Source organism: Oncorhynchus mykiss, chromosome 12 (assembly GCF_013265735.2).
Source record: "Oncorhynchus mykiss isolate Arlee chromosome 12, USDA_OmykA_1.1, whole genome shotgun sequence".
Classification (NCBI taxonomy): domain Eukaryota; kingdom Metazoa; phylum Chordata; class Actinopteri; order Salmoniformes; family Salmonidae; genus Oncorhynchus; species Oncorhynchus mykiss.
Window position 1 is genome coordinate 22,270,537 of NC_048576.1, and position 23,977 is coordinate 22,294,513.

Below are 23,977 nucleotides of genomic sequence, written 5' to 3' on the forward strand. Positions count from 1 at the left end.
ATCCAGCCTAAAACCCCAAATGCAGAAGCATGGTGGCTAGGAAAAACTCCCTAGAAAGGCAGGCACCTAGGAAGAAACCTAGAGAGGAACCAGGCTCTGAGGGGTGGCCAGTGCTCTTCTGGCTGTGCCAGGGGGGATAAGAGTACATGGCCATTAAGACCAGATCATAGCCTCCAGCAGGGGGAAGAAGTCAGGGTGTGAAGGTTCACACAGGGAGGAGACAGAACCCAGGCACACCATTTTCACTGACCTTTCAACCCTTATCTTACGAGTTCAGACTTTCTCCCCTCAGACCTCACGGTGACTGAAAAACTTAAATTGAAGATCGTTTTATTTTTTTGCTGATGGTATTGACCTTATAATCTCATGTGAATTCACTGACCATAGCTATTCACATCTCATCATGGGGTTAAGCTGCAGTTACGTTAAATTAGGCAGCAGTTCTCAGTGCAGAGAAAATCTAGCATTTTGTCTTCTTAATCTTTTGAATAGACTAGAGAGTCTTACGCTTCATGCTGCATGTCTCCTCTGTGGAGGAATTCAAATCAAGTGTTTGCCTATCTGGCTTCCCTTTCTGAGACATGTTTGTCTTAGTGGTAATTGTACCCCGACATGGAACACCAACCTGGGTATCCATCACCTGGTATAAAGATGGACGTACAGTATCGACCCCATATTGTGTGAAGTGGAGACACGGCATGGTGTAATTACCAGTGCTGGTTAACACTGGATCATCCAGCTGCAGACCCCAAACCCTGTTGGAAATGTGTTGTTCTGGCTATTTGTGTCAACAGGATGTTGACTGTAGGTGTGATAGGGTGGTGGTCTGATCAGGTTCCTTACAATAGCCTGTATAACAGCCTGGACTTGGAACTTGATATATAGGAACCTCACAGAGCACTAAAACCCAGGTATTATTCAAAACAACCCAAACAAAACACAAAATTCCCATTGAGCTTTGGCATTGTGAAAACAAACCACAAAATATGCTTATAGAATGAAGTTTACTAGATGCGTGTACTGATGAAATTCCTATTAAATTCCTGCATTTAGAGCAATCTTAACTCGTTCCTGAGTTTATCCCACACCAGAGAATGGTAACGGCGCCACCCCATGGTATTAACAGGTACTACCACATCTTCCCTTCTAAAGGATTCAACATTTCAGAGTTTGATTCTCACAACTCTCTGTGATTAGGCTGTAGGCGTATGAGGGCCTGGGTGAAATGATTAACTACATAGTCTGATTTGGAAGGAAATTAAGAAACATCCAAATAAGTCAAATGACTCAGAGCTGACTCAACAAACGAGCCATTCAAACAAATGAATTAAACGGACTTCAATTAGTCAGAGAGGAAAATGTCCTTCTGCTGAGACAGAGGTGGAAGGCAGAGGTCAATAAGGTCCATATTTTATGCTTCCTGAGATGTTTAGAGAGAGAGCTGTTGCCACACAACATGAATTAAAGCTGAAGCAGGGGATCAATAAAGACATGCAGGCAGCTGTAAAATGTAACTTGTCTTTGGTTTAATTAGTAATACAAACTGTGAAAAAAGGCATCATGGTTAGTCTCTGAAATGTTTGGGCCACAGAAGACCTGAGGATATTGAGAGAGCTGGAAGCAAAGGAAACAGCAGATAGGAGAGGAACCAATGGTGTTGTTGCAGAGTGAAGTCATCGTTGAATGATGTCCTAGACGTTCAATGCCCTACTCTCCACACAACTCCAGCAAAATTTTGCGGTAATCTCCAGATGAGTCTCCCTTAACAATACAGAGAGACACTCAGATTACTTCAAGATAACAGAAAGAAATGGGCACAAATCTACATTTTAAATCATTACTCAATCTTTAGTGACCAGGGTCTCACATTGATGAAGGAATGGAGAGTCTTCCCATATGCTTTAGAGAACTCGGTCTTGATGTCCAACATGTCAATTTCGGCCCGAGCCACCATGATTCTAATCAGTACGCTGTCTGTAGTTCCCAGACCCTGAGGAGACAAGAGGGAGGGAGCGTCAACATTCTGACCACTTTTGTCTGATAACCCATAAGTGTAGGCAGATATGCACACTTCATGGGAGAGTATGTAAAAAAGGCTTCACCTTCATGGATTTGTATAACCGCTCTGCAAAGAATGCTGGCTTGTTTCGGAGACACTTCACTGCAAAAAGAAAGAAAAAAAAGCAATATATCAGGCATGGCAGCTGAACAAGATTTAGTTTCAAATTAGGATTATAAACTGGGTGGTTTGAGCCCCGAATGCTGATTGGCTGACAGCCATGGTATATCAGAACGTATACCACAGATATGACAAAGCATTTATTTTTACTGCTCTAATTACGTTGGTAACCAGTTTATAATAGCAATAAGGCACCTCTGGGGTTTGTAGTATATGGCCAAAATACCACGGCTAAGTGCTGTATCCAGGCACCTTAGTTGCATAGTGCCTAAGAACAGTCCTTAGCTGTGTATATTGGCCATATACCACACCCCTCGTGCCTTATTGCTTAATTATAGCACTGTGCCCTTAGTCTGGTTCAGGATACTCTTTATGTGCTTATTTTCATCAGAACTGATCTGTTTCTCAGTCAAGGCTTATCCCACTTGGCACAGATGTCAGTTCAACGTCTAGTTTTGATTTACAGTTGGTTGTGTTGTCAACTAATGTGAATTCATCGTGAAATTAAGTAAAATGTAGTTTAAAAAAAATGTTGGTTAAAAGTCGGGTGGGAAAAAAAATGGAATAAATATTCCACGTTGATTCAAAGTCATCACAGTGAATTTTTCGGTTGAAATTACGTGGAAACATCGTTGATTCAACCAGTTCGACACCCAATGGGATCTGTCTTCAGTACATTATTACAAGAGGCAGTGAAACAAAATGGATCCGTCTGACAGACCTATTGCCAGGAAAACATCCTCCAGAGATCCAGACATCTCCCTCTTAATGCTATCCTCGATGTCCCTCCCAGAGATCTTCTGATACTCCTCAAACACTGAGGGAACGAGAGAAGGGCAGAGATGTGGAATCACTGTTTGAATGAGTAAGCCGTTATAAAATATTTGTTCCCCATATCACCACAAGAGGACAGCAGAACTGTGTCTGTACATTCATTTCTGTAGCAAAATCAATTTGGAAGTAAACATTTTCTTTATTAAAGTAGAGCACAGTAAAGAATAATGAACAATTTGAATGTTGCACTGAATAATAAAACAAAGGGAAAATTAGATCACTTCCCACTCCCAAAACAAGATCTAACAAACTCCGCTATAATGTGGGGGCAATTACCTCGGAGTAGGTGGTTTCTGTTCCTCACACAGAGCACAGTGAGGAACTTGACCTCATCTGTTCCCCAACAAGCCTCCCCAGCCTCGTAGATATCCTGAGAACCCACAGCAAAAGCATTTCACAAACCCAAAAGGACAATCTCCGAACACTGTTTTTGGGACATACAGTGCCTTCAGAAAGTATTCACACTCCTTTACTTTTTCCACATTTTGTTGTGTTACAAAGTGGGATTTAATTGTGATTTTTTTTGTCAATGACCTAAACACAAAGTGGAAGACAATTTTTAACATAATGTAAAAAATAAAACAATAATATATCTTGATTGGAATTCAACCCCCTGAGTCTATACATTTGGCAGCAAATATAGCTGTGAGTCTTTCTGGGTAAGTCTAAGAGCTTTCCACAAAAATTGTCAAAGACTCCAACCACCCTAGTCATAGACTGTTCTCTCTGCTCCTGCACGGCAAACGGTACCGGAGCGCCAAGTCTAGGTCTAAGAGGCTTCTACAGCTTCAACTCCGAAGCCCCCCCCCCCCACATGACGTAATGTGTTGTATTGGATTTGCCCTAAACATAAAACATTGTATTCAGGACAAAAAGTGAATTGCTTTGCCACTTTTTTTGTAGTATTACTTTAGTGCCTTGTTACAAACAGGATGCATGTTTTGGAATATTTTTATTCTCTACAGGCTTCCGTCTTTTCACTCTGTCAATTAGGTTAGTATTGTGGGGTAACTACAATGTTGCTGATCCATCCAGCACAGCCATTAAACTAACTGTTTTAAAGTCACCATTGGCTTAATGGTGAAATCCCTGACCGGTTTCCTTCCTGCCCGGCAACTGAGTTAGGAAGGACGCCTGTAACTTTGTAGTGACTGGGTGTATTGATATACCATTCAAACTGTAATTAATAACTTCACCATGCTCAAAGGGACAGTCAATGTCTGCTGTTTTAATTTTTTACCCATCTACCAATAGGTGCCCTTATTTTCAAGGCATTGGAAAACCTTGCTGGTCTTTGTGGTTGAATCAGTATTTGAAAATCACTGCTTGACTGAGGGACATCATAGATAATTGTATGCGTGGGGTAGAGAGATGAGGTAGTCATTAAAAATCATGTTAAACACTATTATTGCACATTGATCCTGATACCCCAGCATGTGCTACTGAGATAGACAGCACCAGATCACCTCCTCTCTGGGTCCATATCCTCACCTTAGCATCCTGCACAGCCTGAGTCTCATTCACAGTGTTGCTCTCATCTCGCCCTGCCTGTCAGTCAAAGCACAGAGGCAGAAGCCATGTTAGCAATGAGTCAGACAATGACATGATCATTACCTGGTTATAAGAGACCTCTAAAAACTACAAATCATCCACTATGTGTTAAACTGTACATAATGGATGAAGTGAAGGAGGACAAACTATTTCCCTTACAACAATCCATGTACTGTAGTTCTGTTTGCTTTCCTTTGACTGTTGGAATGCATTTAGAGAGATCAATACTGGAAGATTCTCACCGTGAGCAAAGAGACCAGAACCCTCTTGAACATTCCAGAAGTATCAGCCTCAATATCATCCTCCAGGCTCGTCCCATGTTCTGTCGTCACATGATTGAGTAAAATTAAGTGGAAGAAGTTATGAATTATCTAAGTCCCAGTGGTCTGACTAGGCAGTTCTAACCACAACACTTGAAATGGTTTGTGAACACCCTGTCAATAGCTTTGGCAGGTAACAAAAGTTTAATATTGCTGTATAGAAAACAATAATTCTCATACACTCTAAAGAGGACTAGACACCGATATCTTATATCAGGTTTATTCTTTATACACAGTGATCAATACTAAGGTATCGACTTCTACCATACACCGCATGTGATAAATGGGCTGCATTTACAAAGGCAGTCCAATTCTGATATTTTCTCCACTAATTGGTCTTTTGACCAATCACAGATCTTTTTCAGAGCTGATCTGATTGGTCAAAATGCCAAATATACAGTTGAAGTCAGAAGTTTAAATACACTTAGGTTGGAGTCATTAAAACAAGTTTTCAACAACTCCACAAATTTCTTGTTAACAAACTATAGTTTTGGCAAGTCGGTTAGGACATTACTTTGTGAATGACAAGTAATTTTCCCAACAATTGTTTACAGACAGATTATTTCACTCATAATTCACTGTATCACAATTCAAGTGGGTCAGAAGTTTGTTACACTAAGTTGACTGTGCCATTAAACAGCTTGGAAAATTCCAGAAAATTATGTCATGGCTTTAGAAGCTTCTGATAGGCTAAATGACATCATTTGAGCCAATTGGAGGTGTACCTGTGGATGTATTTCAAGGCCTACCTTTAAGCTCAGTGCCTCTTTGCTTGACATCATGGGAAAAATCAAAAGAAATCAGCAAAGACCTCAGAAAAGAGATTGTATACCTCAACAAGTCTAGTTCACCCTGGGGAGCAATTTCCAAACGCCTGAAGCTACCACGTTCATCTGTACAAACAACAATATGCAAGTATAAACACCATGGGACCACACAGCCATCATACCAATCAGGAAGGAGACGCGGTCTATCTCCTAGAGATTAAATGTACTTTGGTGCGAAAAGTGCAAATCAATCCCAGAACAACAGCAAAGGACCTTGTGAAGATGCTGGAGGAAACCGGTACAAAAGTATCTATATCCACAGTAAAACGAGTCCTATATCGACATAATCTGAAAGGCCACTCAGCAAGGAAGAAGCCACTGCTCCAAAATCACCATAAAAAAAAGACAGACTACGGTTTGCAACTGCATAAGGGGATAAAGATCATACTTTTTTGGAGAAATGTCCTCTGGTCTGATGACACAAAATTAGGACTGTTTGGCCATAATGACCATCGTTATCTTTGGAGGAAAAGGGGATATGCTTGCAAGCTGAAGAACACCATCCCAACAGTGAAGCACGTGGGTGCCAGCATCATGTGGGGGTGCTTTGCTGCAGGAGGGACTGGTGCACTTCCCAAAATAGATGGCATCATGAGGATGGAAAATTATGTGGATATATTGAAGCAACATCTCAAGACATCAGTCAGGAAGTTAAAGCTTGGTCACAAATGGGTCTTCCAAATGAACAATAACACCAAACATACTTCCAAAGTTGTGGCAAAATGGCTTAAGGACAACAAAGTCAAGGTATTGGAGTGGCCATCACAAAGCCCTGACCTCAATCCCATAAACAATTTGTGGGCAGAACTGAAAAAGCGTGTGCGAGCAAGGAGGCCTACAAACCGGACTCAGTTACACCAGCTCTGTCACAAGGAATGGGCCAAAATTCACCCAACTTATTGTGAGAAGCTACCCGAAATGTTTGACCCAAGTTAAACAATTTTAAGGCAACGCTACCAAATAATAATTGAGTGTATGTAAACTTCTGACCCACTGGGAATGTGATGAAAGAAATAAAATCACTACTATTATTCTGACATTTCACATTCTTAAAATAAAGTGGTGATCCTAACTGACCTAAAATAGGGAATTTTTACTCGGATGAAATGTCAGGAATTGTGAAAAACTGAGTTTAAATGTATATGTAAACTTCTGACTTCAACTGTGTGTGATATATGCCAAAGGCAGGGTAGCCTGGTGGTTAGAGCAGCGTTGGACTAGTAACCGAAGGTACAAATCTGTCGTTCTGCCCCTGAACAGGCAGTTAACCCACTGTTCCTAGGCCATCATTGAAAATAAGAATTTGTTCTTAACTGACTTGCCTAGTTGAATAAAGGTATAATAAATACATATATCTGATTGGGCTGCCTGTTTAAATACAGCACTCTTACAGATGGAGATTCAATACATTGCACAGAGAGGCTGTGATGTACCTTTCATGTAGACCTCCGTGATAACTCTAATTTCAGCATTTGTCCTTGAAGCCAGGATATCAATGAGAGCAGCCTCCTCTGTTCCAGAACCCTAGCATTCAGCAAAAGAGATGTGGAGAGATATGTTAATACTTCATTGAGTAGTGTGAGGCAACACATGGGTGGTGGATGAGGTGAATAGCCCCATACAATGTCAATAGCTCTGAGAGGTACAGTATTGAAAAGTGTTACATACAGTGGGGCAAAAAGTATTTAGTCAGCCACCAATTGTGCAAGTTCTCCCACTTAATAAGATGAGAAAGGCCTGTAATTTATCATCATAGGTACACGTCAACCATGACAGACAAAATGAGAAGAAAAAAAATCCAGAAAATCACATTGTAAGATTTTTTATGAATTTATTTGCAAATTATGGTGGAAAATAAGTATTTGGTCAATAACAAAAGTTTCTCAATACTTTGTTATATACCCTTTGTTGGCAATGACAGAGGTCAATCGTTTTCTGTAAGACTTCACAAGGTTTTCACACACTGTTGCTGGTATTTTGGCCCATCCCTCCATGCAGATCTCCTATAGAGCAGTGATGTTTTGGGGCTGTTGCTGTGCAACACAGACTTTCAACTCCCTCCAAAGATTTTCTATGGGGTTGAGATCTGGAGACTGGCTAGGCCACTCCAGGACCTTGAAATACTTCTTACGAAGCCACTCCTTCATTGCCCGGGCTGTGTGTTTGGGATCATTGTCATGCTGAAAGACCCAGCCACGTTTCATCTTCAATGCCCTTGCTGATGGAAGGAGGTTTTCACTCAAAATCTCACGATACATGGCCCCATTCATTCTTTCCTTTACACGGATCAGTCGTCCTGGTCCCTTTGCAGAAAAACAGCCCCAAAGCATGATGTTTCCACCCCCATACTTCACAGTAGGTATGGTGTTCTTTGGATGCAACTCAGCATTCTTTGTCTTCCAAACATGACGAGTTGAGTTTTTACCAAAAAGTTATATTTTGGTTTCATCTGACCATATGACATTCTCCCAATCTTCTTCTGGATCATCCAAATGCTCTCTAGCAAACTTCAGATGGGCCTGGACATGTACTGGCTTAAGCAGGGGGACACGTATGGCATTGCAGGATTTGATTCCCTGGCGGCGTAGTGTGTTACTGATGGTAGGTTTTGTTACTTTGGTCCCAGCTCTCTGCAGGTCATTCACTAGGTCTCCCCGTGTGGTTCTGGGATTTTTGCTCACCGTTCTTGTGATCATTTTGACCCCACGGGGTGAGATCTTGCATGGAACCCCAGATCGAGGGAGATTAGCAGTGGTCTTGTATGTCTTCCATTTCCTAATAATTGCTCCCACAGTTGATTTCTTCAAACCAAGCTGCTTACCTATTGCAGATTCAGTCTTCCCAGCCTGGTGCAGGTCTACAATTTTGTTTCTGGTGTCCTTTGACAGCTCTTTGGTCTTGGCAATAGTGGAGTTTGGAGTGTGACTGTTTGAGGTTGTGGACAGGTGTATTTTATACTGATAAGTTCAAACAGGTGCCATTAATACAGGTAACAAGTGGAGGACAGATGAGCCTCTTAAAGAAGTTACAGGTCTGTGAGAGCCAGAAATCTTGCTTGTTTGTAGGTGACCAAATACTTATTTTCCACCATAATTTGCAAATGTGATTTTCTGGATTTTTTTTTCTCATTTTGTCTGTCATAGTTGAAGTGTACCTATGATGAAAATTACAGGCCTCTCTCATCTTTTTAAGTGGGAGAACTTGCACAATTGGTGGCTGACTAAATACTTTTTTTGCCCCACTGTATATCCCCATTGTGACGGTTTCCCTGGCAGTAATAACTGACCTTTATAGCGGTCCTCAGCTCGTAAGCGTCATACTTAGGAGCGATCATCAGGAGGCCCAGCACCACTTTCTCAGTGTTCCCCGTCAGCTCTCCTTGCAGATCATCTGCCAGGTCCTGCAGTGGCATTACACAGACATTTAAAATGGGTCCAATGGACACAATCCCCTGCCGAGTGCTCAACTTAGCATTCACGATTTCTCAATACACTCATATCTCCGATTGTTTAACCTAGCACATTCTAGATACAATTCAACTGCCAGAAGGGTGTGGTTGCAGAGGAGTTGAACAAATGACACAGCTAGTAAAGAGTGACCTCGTCTGTCTGGGCGTCCACACACACTATATGTCTCCCTGTTTCTGACCAGGAGGATTCCACTAGCAATATTTGCCCTTCCCTTTGGCAAGCATTCTCATTCAACCATGGGTCTTTATAACTTTAATTAATTTTATTGTATTTTACCCCCCAATTTCGATCTTTTCTCGTTGCTGCAACTACCCAACGTGCTCAGGAGGCAAAGGTCGAGTCATGTGTCCTCCAAAACATGACCCGCCAAACCGCGCTTCTTAACACCCGCTCGCTTAACCTGGAAGCCAGCCACACCAATGTGTCGGAGGAAACACTGTTCACCTGAGGACCGAGATCAGCCTGCAGGCACCCGGCCCGCCACAAGGAGTCGCTAGGGCGCGATGAGCCAAGTAAAGCCCCCCGTCCAAACCCTCCCCTAACCTGGACGACGCTGGGCGAATTGTGTCCATCACCCTAAGGGGGTCTAGATAACTTTATCAACAATTCATTTTATGCCAGACCACATGACAGCTCCTATCTCACTGTTTCAGTAGGGCAGAAGGTAGCCTAGCTGTTTGAGTGTAACCCGAAAGGTTGCTAATAAGGTGAAAAAGCTGTTGATGTGCCCTTGAGGGGCGCTGTTCATAATGGCTGAGACATTGTTTCAGGGAGAGTGAGATATGCAAAAACGACATTAACAATTCACACATATACATTCCACACTTGTACATGTGAAATAGGACAGATAAGCACACACCAGTAGAGTAAACATTGATCAGACTTCCCTTTCGGTTTTAAATGTCAAGTTAAATAATAACTTAACATAGGGTCTGTCACTTTGTAATCTTCCTACTTCACTTAAACACACAATGCAGTATCCTGACTGAAACTGGTCTTCAACCCCCATGAGGAGTATTATTCACCTAATCTTTGAAGGTAGATCAAATGTATTTATATAGCCCTTCTTACATCAGCTGATTTCTCAAAGTGCTGTACAGAAACCCAGCCAAAAAATCCCAAACATCAAGCAATGTAGGTGTAGAAGCACAGTGGCTAGGGAAAACTCCCTAGAAAGGCCAAAACCTAGGAAGAAACCTAGAGAGGAACCAGGCTATGAGGGGTGGCCAGTCCTAGATAATCCTCTCTCTATCCTCTGTCCACAACACCATCTGTTTGTAAGAGTTAATGATGAACCCGAGGCACCAACTGTCAACACAAAGTAAACATTAACACCAGACAGACACCACCACACCCATAGTAACACACAAAACCACACCAGGAACGAAGATGATAAATGTAACTATTTACACAACCCCTGCATACTCCTGCCATGCACTTGAACTATATCTAATATGAGAATATCTAAATAGTCTTCCTCAATTACTGGAGCTGGCATTGTTTGGCTTTGGAAAACTTAAGAATAGTCTGATAATTCAAACTGGGATATGAGAAATGTCATAAACACAGGTATTGTCCATTGCCTTCGACAGGTGTGTCACTCCATCTGATATAAGTAAAAATGAACACTTATTACCTTCCCCACGGTCAGCTTGTAAGCCTCCTTGATGCGTTGCCTCTGAGCAATGGTACGACGTGCCAGGACCTCAATGACAGCTGCCTCATCTGTGCCTGTAAGAAAACATCTCAGACTAACATTACTGTATACCTTCACATTATAATGCTGCATTATAAGATAAAATAACTTGTTATTGACAAAACAGCATCGATCACCATTGCAATTAAGAATACAATATTTCACACATTGGTTGAGATGTCAATGTTAAAACTTGACACTGACAGAACTTTGACATTAAATGGCACTTGTCCATAGTGTGGCTGCATTTTCAATAGAAATAATGGACAGAAATATCTCCCTGATATCACGAGCTAGAAAGTGCTCAAACAGAGTTCAACATGAATGCTGAACTGACACACTTCCTGTTTCCAAGCTCCTCCCCTTGGACCCATGGGCATACCCGTTCCTCAATGTATGTGCCATCGGTTTCTAATACATCTCACATTAGAGTCAGGTGAAGCATAAGCATTCCAAACATGGTGCCAAGATTCACCCATTTAGAGACAAATTGTGCAGGCTTTATATTTATACCATTGTACAGGCTTTCCTTTTTTAAAGAAAAAAAAAAAACTTTATTTTCTTACAATGGTCAATGTTTTTTCTGCATTGTACAGCATAGAGACCGGTACAGATACACAATATATACAGTACCAATCAAAAGATTGGACACACCTACTCAGTCAAGGGTTTTAATAATTTTTTAAAACAATTTTCTACATTGTAGAATAATAGTGAAGACATTACAATTATGAAATAAGACATATGGAATCATGTGGTAATCCAAAACATATTATATATATTATGATTCTTCAAAGTAGCCACACTGCCTTGATGACAGCTTTGCACACTCTTGCAATTCTCTCAACCAGCTTCACCTGGAATGCTTCTCCAACCGTCTTGAAAGAGTTCCAGCATATGCTGAGCACTTGTTAGCTGCGTTTTCTTCCCTCTGCGTTCAGACTCATCCCAAACCATCTCAAATAGGTTGAGGTCGGGTGTTTGTGGAGACCCGGCCATCTGATGCAGCACTCCATCACTCTCCTTCTTGGTCAAATAGCCCTTACACAGCCTGGAGGTGTTTTGGGTCATTGTAGTGGTTTCTTTGCAGCAATTCGACCATGAATGCCTGATTCACACAGTCTCCTCTGAACAGTTGATGTTGAGGTGTGTCTGTTACTTGAACTCTGTGAAGCATTTATTTGTGCTGCAATTTCTGAGGCTAGTAACTCTAATAATCCTCTGCAGCAGAGGTAACTCTGGGTCTTCCTTTCCTGTGGTGGTCCTCATGAGGACCAGTTTCATCATAGCGCTTGATGGTTTTTGCGACTGTACTTGAAGAAACTTTAAAAGTTCTTGAAATTTTCCAAATTGACTGATCTTCACGTCTTAAAGTAATGATGGACTGCCGTTTTCTCTTTGTTTATTTGAGCTGTCGTTGCAAATTAACTTTTAAGAAGGCACACCTGTTCCAGGTGAAAGATGCTGGTTGAGAGAATGCCATGAGTGTATAAAGCTGTCATCAAGGGTGGCTACTTTGAAGAATTTTAAATATAAAATGTATTTTGATTTGTTTAACACTTTTTTGGTTACTACATGATTCAATGTGTGGTATTTCATAGTTTTGATATCTTCACTATTATTCTACAATGTAGAAAATAAAGAAAAACCCTTGAATGAGTAGGTGAGTCCAACATTTTGAATGGTACTGTAAATCAGCAAGGCAACGATAATGCAATCCTAACTTTAAAAATAGAACAAGAGAAAGGCAAAATACTGTAAAGGCTACGGATGAGTCAAGTATAAAGAAAGTACTCTCAGGGCACAATTAGAGGAATAAATGAGATCATCAAAATGGAAAGTACAGGAACTACAGTCGTGTAGGGCACCTGTATTGAGGTCTAGAAGAAATACAAATTGTGACAGCACTTATAGTGCCTTCGGAAATAATTCAGACCCCTTGACTTTTTCCACATTGTTACTTTTGGATTAAATAAAACAATTTCCTCAGCAATCTACACATACTCTATAAAGACAAAGCAAAAACAGTTTTAGAAATGTTAGCAAATCTATTACAAACAAAAAACAGAAATACCTTATTCATGTAACTATTCAGACCCTTTGCTATGAGATTCGAAATTGAGCTCAGGTACAGTTGTAGTCGGAAGTTTACATACACTTAGGTTGGAGTCATTAAAACCCGTTTTTTTAACCACGCCAAATGTCTTGTTAACAGATTATTTCACTGTGTCACAATTCCAAAGGGCCATAAGTTTACACACATTAATTTGACTGTGCCTTTAAACAGCTTGGAAAATTCCAGAAAATTATGTCATGGCTTTAGAAGCTTCTGATAGGCTAACTGACATAATTTGAGTCAATTGGAGGTGCACCTGTGGATGTATTTCAATATCCAAATGCCTTAAGGTACCACATTCATCTGCACAAACAATAGTACGCAAGTATAAACATCATGGGACCACGCAGCTGTCATACCGCTCAGGAAGGAGACGTGTTCTGTCTGCTAGAGATGAACGTACTTTGGTGCGAAAAGTGCAAATCAATCCCAGAACAACAGCAAAGGACCTTGTCAAGATGCTGAAGGAAACAGCTACAAAAGTATCTATATCCATAGGTACAAAAGTATCTATATGTACAGTAAAAATAGTCCTATAATCGACATAACCTGAAAGGCCGCTCAGCCATAAAGGCCGCTCGGCCATAAAAAAGCCAGACTACGGTTTGCAACTGCACATGGGGATAAAGATCGTACTTTTTGGAGAAATGTCCTCTGGTCTGATGAAACAAAAATAGAACTGTTATGCCATAATGACCATCGTTATGTTTGGAGGGAAAAGGGGGAGACTTGCAAGCTAAAGAACACCATCCCAACCGTGAAGCATGGGGGTGGCAGCATCATGTTGTGTGGGTGCATTGATGCAGGAGGGACTGGTGCACTTCACAAAATAGATGGCATCATGAGGCAGGAAAATGATGTGGATATATTGAAGCAACATCTTAAGATATCAGTCAGGAAGTTAAAGCTTGGTCACAAATGGGTCTTCCAAATGGACAATGACCCCAAGCATACTTCCAAAGGTGTGGCAAAATGGCTTAAGGACAACAGTCATGGTATTGGAGTGGCCATCACAGAGCCCTGACCTCAATCCTATAGAACATTTGTGGGCAGAACTGAAAAAGTGTGTGCGAGCAAGGAGGTCTGGAGAAAACCTGGCACCATCCCTATGGTGAAGCAAGGTGGGGATGTTTTTCAGTGGCAAGGACTGGGAGACTAGTTTGGAATGAGGCAAAGATGAATAGAGCAAAGTACAGAGATCCTTGATGAAAACCTGCTCCAGAGCACTCAGGACCTCAGACTGGGGTGAAGGTTCACCCTCCAACAGGACAACTGTTATGCAGAGATCTGTCTGTACTTTTCTCTGTTCATCTCTGGTCACCTCCCTGACCAAGAATCTGATGGTCACTCTGACAGAGTTCCTCTGTGGAGTTGGGAGAACCTTCCAGAAGTACAACCATTTCCAAGGAATTTATTGAATCACAGGGGGAAGATGGAGTGCAGGCCAGGGGAAGCTCGGGCAGGCAGGAAACCAGGTGCCGAGGCTGAGGCTGGAGCGAGAGGGGTTGGGACAGGGTAAGAAGATCCAGAGCGGAATCCAAGGGAGAAGTAGCGTGGGGAATCCAGGGCAGAGTAGCAGGATAAGGAGATGTGAGACTGGAGACAGGGACCAGAGTCAGAGCGGGAAGAATGAGCAGAGATTACGATCTGGCAGGAATGAGTATTTGCAGAGGTCTTGATAATGGAACAGGTTGCAGATGGTGGGGATATGCTCTGACCCCAGCACACCTGTCTCCGCTTGAGGTCGACCGATTATGATTTTTCAACGCCGATACCGATTATTGGAGGACCAAAAAAGCAGATACCGATTAAATCGGCCGATTTTTTGAATGTTATTTGTAATAATGACAATTACAACAATACTGAATGAATACTTATTTTAACTTAATAGAATACATCAATAAAATCAATTTAGCCTCAAGTAAATAATGAAACATGTTCAATTTGGTTTAAATAATGCAAAAACAAAGTGTTGGAGAAGAAAGTAAAAGTGCAATATGTGCTATGTAAGAAAAATAACGTTTCAGTTCCTTGCTCAGAACATATGACAGCTGGTGGTCTAGATATTATAGGAATTATAGGACTATTTCCCTCTATATCATGTGTATTTCATTAACCTTTGACTATTGGATGTTCTTATAGGCACTTTAGTATATGCCAGTGTAACAGTATAGCTTCCGTCCCTCTCCTTGCTCCTACCTGGGCTCGAACCAGGAACACATCGACAACAGCCACACTCGAAGCAGCGTTACCAATGCAGAGCAGGGGAAACAACCACAGGCTCAGAGCGAGTGACGTTTGAAACGCTATTAGTGCGCGCTACCTAGCTAGCCATTTCACATCGGTTACACCAGCCTCATCTTGGGAGTTGATAGGCTTGAAGTCATAAACCGTGCAATGCTTAACGCACAACGAAGAGCTGCTGGCAAAACGCACGAAAGTGCTGTTTGAATGAATGTTTACGCGCCTGCTTCTGCCTACCACCGCTCAGTCAGATACTTGTATGCTTGTATGCTCAGTCAGATTATATGCAACGCAGGACACGCTAGATAATATCTAGTAATATCATCAACCATGTGTAGTTAACTAGTGATTATGATCGATTGCTTTTTATAGGATAAGTTTAATGCTAGTTAGCAACTTACCTTGCCTTACTGCATTCGTGTAACATGCAGTCTCCTTGTGGAGTGCAACGAGAGAGAGGCAGGTCGTTATTGCGTTGGACTAGTTAACTGTAAGGTGCAAGATTGAATCCCCCGAGCTGACAAGGTGAAAATCTGTCGTTCTGCCCCTGAACGAGGCAGTTAACCCACCGTTCCTAGGCCGTCATTGAAAATAAGAATGTGTTCTTAACTGACTTGCCTAGTTCAATAAAGGTATATATAAAAAATACATGTTTTTATTTTTGAAATCGGCGCCCAAAAATACAGATTTCCGATTGTTATGAAAATTTGAAATCGGCCATTAAATAGCCATTCCGATTAATCGGTCGACCTCTAGTCTCCGCCCATGCAATCACACACACAGAGACAGAGACAGAGGCGGCAGGTCAAGGAGACACAGGATGAGCAGTAGAGGGCGTGGCACGAGCAGATGTAACAACAACTACCCTAAGCACACACCAAGACAACGCAGGAGCGGCTTCGGGACAAGTCTCAATGTCCTTGAGTGGCCCAGCCAGAGCCAGGACTTGAACCTGAGCTAACATCTCTGGAGAGACCTGAAAATAGCTTTGCGGCAACGCTTCCCATTCAACCTGACAGAGCTTGAGAGGATTTTCAGAGACGAATGGGAGAAACTCCTCAAATTCATGTGTTCCAAGCTTGTAGCATCATACCCAAGAAGACTCAAGGCTGTAATCACTTCCAAATGTGCTTCAACAAAGTACTGAGTAAAGGGTCTGAATACTTATGTAAATGTGATACTTCAGTGTTTAAATAAAAGAAGAAATTTAGCAAAAATATCGAAATACCATTTTTTTTCTCACTCTTTATAGGTACTGTGTGTACAATTTTAGAATAAGGCTTGTAACCTAACAAAATGTGGAAAAATTTGAGGGATCTGAATACTTTCCGAAGGCACTGCATAGCATACTGTATAACAGGAAGGTAGGTTCGGGCTTTCATGGAAAGGACAAACTATTTTAGGATATAACGCTTTCTGAGAAGAAAAAAAGTGACACTAACGCTCACATCCGGCCTATCTGACACCTCATTATGATCACTCACCAGCCCCCTTCATGGCTCCTCTCAGACGGTTCACATCCTCCTCTACATTGAAAGCAGCGGCTTCAACCACGGTTCCACGGTTGCCAATCTACAGTGGGAGAAAGTTATATGGCATACGTTTAAACGGCTCATGCATTGGTATCACAGTCACTCTCCCATTCCCTTGTAGTTTGAGTCATAGACTATGGGTACACACACGCACAAGCATACACATCTCAAAAGGTTTAGTGACAGTGATACATTTATTTTCTATATCTACCACAGGAGGTTGGTGGCACCCCGGGGAGGATGGGCTCGTGGTAATGGCTGGAGTAGAATGCTACATGTTTGATGTCATTTCATTGGCTCCATTCCAGCCATTATGAGCCGCCCTCACCTCAGCTGCCGCAACTGCTATCTACTGTTTACAGTGTATGCCAGACTACCTCGTCTGCTCGATGGCTGATATTTTCAGCAGTAAGGATTGTGTTTTTAGGGCCTATTTCCATCACCCATCCATAACCCATCTTTCTGCAAACTTGAATGAATACACTGTTGATACAGCATCTACCCCCAAGCTATAAGACTGCAGAACAATTAATCAAATGGCCATCCGGACTATTTACATTGACCCCCCCCCTTTGTTTTTACACTGCTGCTACTCACTATTTATTATCCATGCATAGTCATTTTACCCCTGCAGTACTTACGTGTAGAAATGACCTAGACTAAGCTGTAAATATTTTCTTAATTCTATTTCTTTAACTGCATTGTTGGTTAAAGGCTTGTAAGTACGTATTTCACGGTAAGGTCTACACCGGTTGTATTCGGCGCATGTAACAAATAAATCTTGATAAGAAAATAAACTCCAAGACTAAGCAAACAAAACCTAATTCAAATGTGAGCATGCATGCAAATGTATGGAAATGTTGACCACTATCATTCCTAGTCCAGTCACAAAGCGTACTACAGTACACACGTTGGGTGCTGGGACTTACCGCTGCCATTGTAGAGTTTCAAAACTTAATCAAGAGATGGGAAAGCTATGAAAAGAAACATTGTTATTACTTCTTAGGATTCTTAGTAATGCGTTCTTCATTGAACAATGTGGTGAGCTTTGAAAGCAGATGAAACAGCATTGCTCTCTAATTAATACTATATGCAGTTGTGAAAAGTTATTCAGTACAAATACTTTAAAGTACTACTTATATCATTTTTGGGGGTATTATTAATACTTTCTTTAGGAATGTAATGAAGTAAAAGTTATGTACCTTTTACTCCATATATTTTCCCTGACACCCAAAATTACTGGTTACATTTTGAATGCTTAGCAGGACAGACAATGGTCAAATTCACACACTTATCAAGAGAACAACACTGGTCATCCCTACTACCTCTCATCTGGCGGACTCACTAAACACAAATGCTTCATTTGTAAATGATGTCTGAGTGTTTGAGTGTGCCCCTGGCTATCCATAAATAAATAAAAACAAGAAGATTGTGCCTTCTGGTTTTTCTAATTCAAGGAATTTAAAATTATTCATAACTTGACTTTTGATACTGAAGTATATTTTACCAATTACATTTACTTTTGATACTTAGGTATATTTAAAACCCAAATACTCTTTAGACTTTTCCTCAATTAGTATTTTGCTGGGTGACTTTCACTTGAGTCATATTTGTTTGCTTTTACTCAAGTATGACAATTGGGTACTTTTTCCATTACTGACTGTATGCGATTACCCAAAACACATTTCATCATCCAGTCTTCCCAGTGGAACAATCGTCACAGGTCAACTAATTACACACACACCTGTAATTACACTACTCAGTAAGAGAGGGCCAGTGGGTATTTAGCTAGTGTTCTATTCTAAGAGACCAGCTTTACCCACTGAAAAAATTAGCTCACAACAGTTCCCCGAAAGTCCAATTGAGACAAAATACATCAGTCTCTGGGCAGGGCATATTGCCTCAGGCAGTCACTAGTTTATGTTGATAATGTTTCTAATAACATAGGGAGCCAACAATCTTTATAGTCCCACTTCAAATGCAAAAATATATATTTTAGTCCAGGGGTGTTATCCATATTGTGCCGCTGGAACATTAGCCAAGGATAACAACTATTTCACTGTATACATCTGGTCCGTTAAGCCTGCTGCGTTTTGTTAGTTTGGCGTGAAAATACCTGGTACAACAAGAACCCTTTTGACATCTGCCTCTGCCTCTGTCCAACTGCCACTTCAAAACATTAGAAATAGCCTACTAGATATACAGTACATTATTTCAATGTGATCACCCCTGCACATTATGCAGATAATGCTGATGGTGCATTTAGAGGACTTTTACGTCAAAATGATCATTAGCCCACTAGAGTAAATGCAACCAATGAAATGCAGTTCACAAAATTACCACAACGCAGGCACTACATATTTACATATATATTTACGATAGATGTGGAGACATTGTTACCCAACACAGTTCTTATAATTGTTTGTTAATTGTTTCCCTGTTTGTGGGTGTAATGTTAAGGATAAATTAAATCAACCCAACAATTGGTCTCAGGAAGCGATGTCTGTCAGCTGGCGGCCAGCAATGGAAGAATAACTTCTGAGGTTTAGTTTATGTTCGAGGCACACCCTTGAATGTGTCAGAAATAATATTCTAAAGCTTCGAGTAAAAACAACAACCGAAAACACGAATCTATAGCTTATTTGTGCCTATTTTAACCTCACCCTAAAATGACAGTAAAATATTTACTTACAAATGAGGAAGAATGAAGTGGTGACAAAACGGAACTCTTCTGAGAACGGAACGTCGGCTTTAAAACGCAGCCCAGGGGCCGACACAGAAAGATTTTCGGTCCCACCCCTTTATACTTACACAGGTCACATTATATTTCAGTCAAGAGCGTCATATCTCTCTTAATGGTACCTTGGCCTTTTGCTTACCACCTAGATCTCTCTGCAACAGACTTATTGTATTTTATTTGTATTATGCGACAAGGAGACAAATAGCCAGTCATCCCATATACTAGATTGGAATATACAAATAGGGAAAAAACGTTAATTTCATTAACCAGGTTCCCATCCAACCATTTCATGCGAATGAATTACCTGACGCATGAAAAGTGATGTAAACATTAAATGCCGGTACAATTTATAAATGCTGACAGAAAATTGCTGGATCTTTGTGTCGGTGAAATGTATAATGTGAGAATGGGGGCGGTGGAAACGCGTTTATGCGCAAATATTGATATAATAACCAGAAGTAATAGTGGAGTCACGCGATTAAATGATGTGTTGTTAATTGGGAGAGAGGTGTTGCTTTATTTGTTTTTCAGACCAGGTTTGCAGAAGGTATTCAGACCCTTTTACTTTTTCCACATTTTGTTACATTACAGCTTTATTCTAAATGTATTTTTTCCCCTCAATCTACACACAATACCCCATAATGACAAAGAAAAACCAGGTTTAGACATTTTTGCAATGTCACATTTACATAATGTCACATTTACATAAGTATTCAGACCCATTACTCAGTATTTTGTTGAAGCAACTTTGGGATTGATTACAGCATCGAGTCTTCTTGAGTATGAAGATATAAGTTTGGCACACATGTATTTGGGTACTTTTTTCCATTCTTCTCTGCATATCCTCTCAAGCTCTGTCAGGTTGGATTGGGAGCGTTGCTGCACAGCTATTTCCAGGGCTCTCCAGAGATGTTAGATCGGGTTCTAGTCTGGGCTCTGGCTGGGCCACTCAAGGACATTCAGAGACTTGTCCCAAAGCCACTCCTGCGCTGTCTTCGCTGTGTGCTTTGGGTTGTTGTACTGTTGGAAGGTGAACCTTTTCCCCAGACTGAGGTCCTGAGTGCTCTGAAGCAGGTTTTCACCAAGGATCTCTCTGTACTTTGCTCCATTCATCTTTGCCTCGATGATGACTAGTCTCAGTCCCTGCCGCTGAAAAACATCCCCACAGCATGCTGCCAGCACCATGCTTCACGGTAGGGATGGTGCCAGCTTTTCCCCAGATGTGACAGTTGGCATTCAGGCCAAAGAGTTCAATCTTGGTGTCATCAGACCAGAGAATCTTGTTTCTCATGGTCTGAGAGTCTTTAGGTGCCTTTTGGCAAACTCCAAGTGTGCTGTCACGTGCATTTTACTGAGGAGTGACTTCCATCTGGCCCACTCTACCATAAAGGCCTGATTGGTAGAGTGTTGCAGAGATGGTTGTCCTTCTGAAAGGTTCTCCCATCTCCACAGAGGAACTCTAGAGCTCTGTCAGAGTGACCATCAGGTTCTTGGTCACCTCCCTTACCCTTCTCCCCCAATTGTGCAGTTTGGCCAGGTGGCCAGCTCTAGGAAGAGTCTCGGTGGTTCCAAACTTCATCCATTTAAGAATGATGGAGGTCACTGTGTTCTTGGGGACCTTAAATGCTGCAGAAATATTTTGGTATAATTCCCCAGATCTGTACCTCAACACAATCCTGTCTCTGAGCTCTACAAGACAATTAATTTGACCTCATGGCTTGGTTTTCGCTCTGACATGCACTATTTCTTCTTCAATGAGGTTTATTTGTGGTTGACATCCAATATGTTGCATTACTACCACCTAGTAGATTGAAGTACAACTCCCTTATACTTTGCTTGAAAAAATAAATACATAAATACCCTACCATCTAACACTACACTCACAAAAAAATAAAAATAAAATCACCATACTCCACTATTTAAATCTATTTAGTCCTACCTCAATGCCAACAACCTGAAAGGACGGGACAACACCACTTAACACACCCGGTAACTCTTCTGATGTCAAGTCTTGCACACCCAAATACCTCTCTGCAGCTGCCACCACAACCTCAGTTTTCTGCGACTGACCAGCAGCACAGTTGATAACCATTGCTATAAATGCTAAAAATCCAATCTTACTGAAACATATTACTTACTGGCCTATCCCTCTGTACTGGTACAGATCATTCACTCACACTACTGCCTCACCCTTGACCCATCTTCTTCTACTTTCTTAATTGCCTCAGCATACAACAACTTCTGCACTAATCTAACTCTGGAAACCTCAACCTGCCTCTATTGCACGGGGCATTTCTAATCCCCAGCCCCATGGGCACCCCTACAATGAACACATACCACTACTTTCCCCCATTAATACATATTTATTTGACTCATGCCCTTCTGCATACTTCTCACACCTAGGAACCTCCCTACTACACACTGCTGCCACATGCCCATAAGCTTGACACCTGTAACAACGTGATGTATTCGTCACAAAAGCTCATACATCTTAACATCACTTTGTCGGGCAAAGAGACAACATAAAATCTCAAAAGAACAGGCAATGATTCTGTTTCACCAACCTGTCTGCGTCGCACCACACTACGAGCATCACAAACACCGGGAATCTTCCCCTTCAGTTGGTCAAGTTTTACATTTACTGCTACTCCAGTAATCACTTCTTTCAATGGCGCCCTTTTGAGAGCGGAAGAATTCACATTTCTTGCCCCCATTTGTTTAACGCCGATCGCCTTCACCCTCTGACCAGCAGAAACACAAACAATTATGACAAGAACACTTCTGGTTACACTCCGATTCCACAGTACCAAATTCTGCTTCCACACACCCTGAAACCACAAATGGATCAGTCAAAAGGCAAGGGTCCACTTTTTCAAAATAATTCACTCCATCGGTCTTCATCCTGACCCTCAGTGCAAGCCTCTGGCCCCAGATAACTTCACCACACCTACCACCTCCGATACTTCGCCCTCATTCACACCATTTCTCCTTCTGTCTTCAGCTCACTACTTACACTTTTTACCATTCTTCTTTAACAAACCATCTCCCCTTTTCCAGCCATTTTTAACCGAGTCAAGTTCACCGTCTTCCTCCCTCTCGCGCTTAGACCTCTTCTGCCTCCCCCCCCCCCCCCCCCCAAAAAAAAAAAATCATAATAAAACACTGACAACTAAAATATGTTACTATTATTATTGGGGAGGGGGTTAAAAAACAAACCCCCCAAAATTGATTCAAAAGGTTATTCGAGGAACCATTAAAAGGGGTTCCTAGAAGAACTTATAGGGGTTCCCCCACAGTTTCAATTTGAAGAACCCCTAAAGGACACTCGAGGAACCTTTTCTTTTTTAGAGCGTATGATAATACTGAACTTCTCCTGACACAACGTATTACTTTCTCAAGGGACGAAATTCCGGCTGTCAATCTCCGTAAAATCAGCACGAACCCTTTGGGATGTAGCGTTCAACAGTGCCATCCCACTTATAATGCAGCTGGTTTGTCTTGATGTAATTTCTTTATCAAAAACTACCGTGACGCTTTTCAATTTCAAACAAGCGCGCTCTTCCAACCACCATCCCCGTGTCGTTCGCTCACCACATGTGATTCAGCCTGCCTTCTCTGTGAAAATGAATCCTGCTGATGAACCAACATCTTCTGAACCACATCCACATTCCTCTGAGATACACTGTCAATTGTGGGACCTTCCTGTATATAGACAGGTGTGTGCCATTCCAAATCATGTCCAATCAATTGAATTTACCACAGGTGGACTCCAATTAAGTTGTAGAAACATTTCAAGGATGATAAATGGAAGCAGGATGCACCTGAGCTCAATTGCGTGTTTCATAGCAAAGGGTCTGAATAATTATGTAAATAAGGTATTTCTGTTTTTAATTTTGTATAAATTTGCAAACATTTATAAAAAACTGTTTTCCTTTTGTCATCATGTGTTTAGATTGCTAAGGATTTGTATTTATTTAATACATTTTAGAATAAGGCTGTAACCTAACAACATGTGGAAAAAGTCCAGGGGTCTGAATACTTTCCGAATGCACTGTATGTGAAACTGATAGATGCACACACACTACATGTTAATGTTTTTATATGTAAATAGTAAAGTATTTTGTCTGTAATGTCTTTTTCGTTATATGTCGGACCCCAGTAAGCATTGCTGTCGCCATTGGCGTCGTCTAATGGGGATCCTAATGAATCCAATCAAAAACAGGGTGGCGAATGTGCAAGGTGATGAGCTTGATGCAATTTTTTCCAATAAATATCGAGGGTCTTATTCTGGTGACATGATGATCGAAGCTTGGCTGCTGTTTGAAAAATATAAATAATATCGCTCACAATCATGTTACATTCATAATGGGGTAGCCTACGCACTTTATCTGCGAGTTGTTGGCTAGAGCGCATGTGCCAAGAAAGATTGGGCACATTTTCAATATAACAATTTTATGACAAAACCATC

General features: G+C 41.3%; 1 protein-coding gene across 3 annotated transcripts; it reads right to left on the bottom strand.

Moving 5' to 3' along the window:
- Positions 1–1,504: 1,504 nt before the first annotated feature.
- On the bottom strand, positions 1,505–23,188 carry LOC110537213 (annexin A4). Of its 3 annotated transcripts, none has more exons than XM_036937213.1 (13): positions 23,101–23,188; positions 17,699–17,743; positions 16,722–16,809; positions 10,818–10,912; positions 8,998–9,111; positions 7,145–7,235; positions 4,807–4,886; positions 4,505–4,561; positions 3,290–3,383; positions 2,901–2,996; positions 2,103–2,161; positions 1,868–1,990; positions 1,505–1,761 (listed from the first exon to the last, which is right to left on the bottom strand). In XM_036937213.1, exons 2-13 carry the CDS (start codon positions 17,705–17,707, stop codon positions 1,708–1,710), a joined length of 960 nt encoding a protein of 319 aa, XP_036793108.1. In that variant the 5' UTR covers positions 17,708–17,743; positions 23,101–23,188; the 3' UTR covers positions 1,505–1,707. The 3 variants fall into 3 exon arrangements, with proteins under 3 accessions (XP_036793108.1, XP_021478755.1, XP_036793107.1); XM_021623080.2 differs by lacking the exon at positions 23,101–23,188 and adding an exon at positions 19,462–19,572; XM_036937212.1 differs by lacking the exon at positions 17,699–17,743 and having other exon boundaries at positions 23,101–23,184.
- Between the last annotated feature and the right edge of the window lie 789 nt (positions 23,189–23,977).